Genomic DNA, 5681 nt, shown 5'->3' on the forward strand with positions numbered 1-5681 from the left:
TAGCTGACGTTGAAATACGCAACTCAAGTTGCAAGCCATATTCTAGACTTGTAGTTCGCTGCTGAAAGTAAAATACCCGCAGCTGAAGTTGTAACCCAAGATCTAGACTTATAGTTAGCTGCTGACGGTGAAAAAACCGTAAGTCTAGACCTATGGTTAAACGAAACGCTACAGTAATAGTTTTTTTTTTCTTTTTTTTCGTTCCAGTCGTGGCTGTACGGCATTATGGAATTCATGAATATCCACCAGCAGGATAAAATGATCCAAGGATTCGTCCCTGGAGACTACGCCCTCCAGATGGAGAAACTTCCGGAGGAGACGGTTAAAAGCCACTTGATCCAGTTCTTGAAGGGTCTAACGGGACAAGAAGTCCCGGAACCGACGTTTTTCAGAAGGTACGGAGTCTCTCAACTGACAGAAATTATTATTATTATAGTAATTTATTCTGCTAAGACTAACCTTCCATTAAGGTGTAAAAACGTGTTTTAGTTAAAATAAAATAGTAAACAGTTCCCATTAACACTTGGTTCGGCTGTTTATTCAGACTATGTTAATAATTGCAGAAGTATGTCATACAAAGACTTCGAAATCAGAACAGAACGCTTTCCACTATTATTGTACTAATTATTCAAAAGTAGAAATTAGGCTGATACATGCTACAAGTGCTACTGGTTTCAATCTCTCACAGCAGAACAGACGTTTCTTTCATTACTAGTACCATCAATAATAATATAATAATAATAATAATCTATTCATAACAAATTACATTTCCTACTTCTTCCACTACAATAGCTGCAATAAAAACGTTTTCCTTGCCTGTTCAGGAGTAAATGGATGGACAACGTCTGGATGCGAGGCTCCTACAACTCCTATGTGACCGTGGAGGGCGACAAAGCCGGCCTGAAATCCAGAAAGCCATTTTTGAAATCCATCAAAAACCAACAAAACAATAAGGCAAGTCTTCCTCGAGGAATCGTCATCGCCAGTTAAATGGGATAAAAGAGAACATGACTGTCCCTTATATGGGTCTAGGTTGGTTCCCCCCATCACCTGCCCCACCACAGGCGGCTCGTGGCTATCATTCATAGGGGTGCTGTTACCTAATTCTTTTTTCTTAATTCCTTGATATTAACTCCATAAACACCCACACACACACATTATATATATTTATATATAATATATATATATATATATATATATGTATATATATATATATATATATATATATATATATATATATAATATATATATATATATATATGGTGATACAATCCACAATGAAGTAAATTCCTCTTGTAGTTTAAAATATATATTTCTTGTATAGGATATATAATGCCGAAAACTTCACTTCTTTAAGTTCACTAATTGTCTGTTTTTCTTGGGCCATGACTGATTACTAACGGAGGATTGCCCTAAACGAATTTGAAACTGCAAACAAAACTGAAAAATTGACATATAGTAAAATACTAAAATTCAAAACAGTAGCTTTCGGCAGTGGAGAGACTGATGGATGGACTGACAGATAATTATTATGATAATAATATGAGGTTATATAAAAATATTAGGCTAAGTGTAAGTAAAGTAAGCGTAGCGTAAAAAAAGCTAAAAAAAAAAAAAAAAGGTACAAAACTGAGTATGACAGTAAAATAAAATAAAATAACATAAGCCCATATAAAACAAAAGGTCTAAAGAACGCCCAGCTAATACAGACACGCGCATACACATACACACACATGCACACACACTCTCTCTCTCTCTTTTTCTCTCCCGCTGAGGAAGGCAGCAGAACCGCTGCCGAAAGCTACCATTTTGAATTTTACTCACTGACATTAATGTGTTTATCATTTTATCCCATTTACCGCATCTCACCACCGAGTTAATTATTCCGCATTACATTACATATCAGTAATGTCACTAATTTGATCACTATCACTAATAGTACGTATTGATTAAGCTTTGACGAATTTCAAAACGCACCTTCTACCTTAAACAGCTACACTGACACTGCTCGAGACGGCAGTGTTCCCTGGACCCTGAACTTCCCTCCACTTTACGCGCGGCCTGGCTTGGCTACACATTATCGCCCTTTTAGCAAAATTAGAACTGCCGAGCACCAGCAGTTCCACATATTGTTTTAATTCATTTTCTTTTTAATTTACAAAAACAAGAGAATGGTAATAATTTATTTAAGAATTATTGATAGTCTATACTTCATTTCTCATACTCATGTATATACTCTTAATTTTGTGCATATATTTGAAATCTATAGGGGGCGCTGCAGTTCCACAGTGCCTACTGACGAGCCGCCACTGTGCCCTACGTAAAAGCAACAATTTCATGGCTTCTATAGGCCTAGGCTGATTCCCCATCACCTGCCCCACGTAGGATTAGCTATTTCATGGCTCGTGTAGGCCTAGGTTGGCTCCCCATCACATGCCCCATGTAAGATAAGCTATCTCATGGCTTCCACTCCTAGGTTGGTTCCCCATCACCTGCCACACGCAAGATCAACTATTTCAATCTCGTATAGATCTCACCACACTTTCCTTAGGCCTAGGACCCGTCCTGGCATATGCCAACTTAATCTGAACAAACCGAACACAAATTTGGATATACAACACGTTTCAAACTTACAGGACAACAGCTACAGCAAAATTCTGATTGACGCTTTTGTTAACTACCTACTGCAGGTCATCTTCTGGGCCGGAGAACACACGGACACCACGAGATTCGGCACCGTCGACGGAGCCATGAAGAGCGGCACGAAGGCCGCCCAACGCATCGTCAAATATCGCAAGATGAAATAAAATATGAATGCAGAGCTTATTTTCTGGTCTCATTTACCTCCCTCTTGAGCAAACAATATGCGCTATGATATTTGGATGTTGATATACAAACAAACACTTATATATATGTGTTTGTGTGCGCACGAGAGAGAGAGAGAGAGAGAGAGAACAATGGTCTCAGAGTATAGTGTGGGCACGGTCGTGAGTGTGGGAGACGCTTACAAGTCATTTACGCACAGGACACCACGACTTCCGATCTGGTGCCCTCATCTTGCCCAGGACCGAACTAGAGCGGACCTATATAGTAAAATCCAAGAATAAACAAGCGCAGACAAGTGGAGGAATGCGTGTTTCTCATCGAAAACCTCTCTCTCTCTCTCTCTCTCTCTCTCTCGTGTTGACTCCTTATTATGGGGATGACAGTTCGGATTAGTCACCCGCCATCAGTTTCTTTCCCTTTGTTTAATTACCAAGAGAGAGTGAGAGAGAATATATAAACACTTGTATGAACGTTGACAGTTTATTCAAACTGGCACCCTCTTGAGTCTAAAATTATCGTTATTATTATTACATTATATTTATTTTCATTCAAATCAGCTGTTTATTATTATTATTATTTAAGTCAGCATGAAAATACACGGTCTCCTTCGCCATTTGCAGTATTGGCCTAATAAATTTGGTGACCTCCCATCCCTCTCTCTGGTTACCCTAGGCCTAGGATAACCAACAACCCCTTCCTTTCCCAGGTCACGCCACCCCTTTGGGGGCAAATCTGATCTCACATGCCCCGACCTGCGGGTACCTGACGAGAAGGGAAACCAAGGTATCAATTAACAGGGCCATTATAGCGCCCTCGTGGGCGGAGAAGGGAAAATTCATTAGCGGGTGTTGGTGTGGGTGTTTTGAACGAGCAGATAGATGTTTGTTCTCAATTAAAAAAAAAACAACTGGACCCTTTTGTTTTTATAGCTTGGGAAAAGAGACTAGGTTATTTATTTTAATCGTGCATGCGCGCTCGCATATGAGCGTATGTTTGTTGGTCTGTATATCTATTTTGAATTTCTGACTTATTTTTCAGGAGATATTAAATGAGTGATTTTGAAAATGGAGTTTGAGTCACATTCAGTTTTTTTTTTAAATATGCTATTTCATGCATTGACATTTATCGGCTATATTTGAAATAATAATAAAATAATAATAATAATAATAATAATAATAATAATAATAATAATAATAATAATAATAATATGGAGCAATCCGGTATCACACAACAAACATGCAACATGGCTCCAGGAAGTCAAGGAAGAAGAAACAGGGAGAATAAAACAAAGATTCACAGACATCACGACAGACACAGTCAGACACCAACTAAAGAAAATGCCAAACTGGAAAGCCCCAGGTCCCGATGAAGTCCATGGATACTGGCTCAAAAACTTCAAGGCCCGACACCCACGAATAGCAGAACAACTCCAGCATTGTATCTCAAATCACCAAGCACCCAAATGGATGACCACAGGAAGAACATCCTTAGTACAAAAAGACAAGAGTAAGGGAAATATAGCCAGTAACTACAGGCCTATCACCTGCCTACCAATAATGTGGAAGTTACTAACAGGCATCATCAGTGAAAGGCTATACAACTACCTAGAGGAGACAAACACCATCCCCCACCAACAGAAAGGCTGCAGAAGGAAGTGTAGGGGCACAAAAGACCAGCTCCTGATAGACAAAATGGTAATGAAGAACAGTAGGAGAAGGAAAACCAACCTAAGCATGGCATGGATAGACTATAAGAAAGCCTTCGACATGATACCACACACATGGCTAATAGAATGCCTGAAAATATATGGGGCAGAGGAAAATACCATCAGCCTTCCTCAAAAATACCAATGCGCTAAACTGGATACAATACTTACAAGCTCTGGAATAAGACTAGCAGAGGTTAATATCAGGAGAGGGATCTTCCAGGGCGACTCACTGTCCCCACTACTCTTCGTAGTAGCCATGATTCCCATGACAAAAGTACTACAGAAGATGGATGCCGGGTACCAACTCAAGAAAAGAGGCAACAAAATCAACCATCTGATGTTCATGGACGACATCAAGCTGTATGGTAAGAGCATCAAGGAAATAGATACCCTAATCCAGACTGTAAGGATTGTATCTGGGGACATCAGGATGGAGTTTGGAATAGAAAAATGCGCCTTAGTCAACATACAAAAACAAAAGGCAAAGTAACGAGAACTGAAGGGATAAAGCTACCAGATGGGAGCAACATCAAACACATAGATGAGACAGGATACAAATACCTGGGAATAATGGAAGGAGGAGATATAAAACACCAAGAGATGAAGGACACGATCAGGAAAGAATATATGCAGAGACTCAAGGCGATACTCAAGTCAAAACTCAACGCCGGAAATATGATAAAAGCCATAAACACATGGGCAGTGCCAGTAATCAGATACAGCGCAGGAATAGTGGAATGGACGAAGGCAGAACTCAGCAGCATAGATCAGAAAACAGGAAAAACAAATGACAATACACAAAGCACTACATCCAAGAGCAAATACGGACAGACTATACATAACACGAAAGGAAGGAGGGAGAGGACTACTAAGTATAGAGGACTGCGTCAACATCGAAAACAGAGCACTGGGGCAATATCTGAAAACCAGTGAAGACGAGTGGCTAAAGAGTGCATGGGAAGAAGGACTAATAAAAGTAGACGAAGACCCAGAAATATACAGAGACAGGAGAAAGACAGAAAGAACAGAGGACTGGCAAAACAAACCAATGCACGGACAATACATGAGACAGACTAAAGAACTAGCCAGCGATGACAATTGGCAATGGCTACAGAGGGGAGAGCTAAAGAAGGAAACTGAAGGAATG

The 5681-nt window shown here is 39.8% G+C and overlaps 1 protein-coding gene across 3 annotated transcripts in view; it reads left to right on the top strand.

Moving 5' to 3' along the window:
- Nucleotides 1-2826, top strand: part of LOC135196900 (spermine oxidase-like) — a 13812-nt gene extending 10986 nt beyond the window's left edge. For all 3 annotated transcript variants that reach the window (XM_064223693.1, XM_064223692.1, XM_064223691.1), the window contains 3 exons: nt 208-395; nt 825-954; nt 2691-2826. In XM_064223693.1, the coding sequence (XP_064079763.1) occupies nt 208-395; nt 825-954; nt 2691-2807 (435 nt within the window). In that variant the 3' untranslated portion in view covers nt 2808-2826. The remainder of the gene's footprint in view (nt 1-207; nt 396-824; nt 955-2690) is intronic.
- Nucleotides 2827-5681: the final 2855 nt, after the last annotated feature.

This window comes from Macrobrachium nipponense, chromosome 18 (genome assembly GCF_015104395.2).
Source record: "Macrobrachium nipponense isolate FS-2020 chromosome 18, ASM1510439v2, whole genome shotgun sequence".
Lineage (NCBI taxonomy): Eukaryota > Metazoa > Arthropoda > Malacostraca > Decapoda > Palaemonidae > Macrobrachium > Macrobrachium nipponense.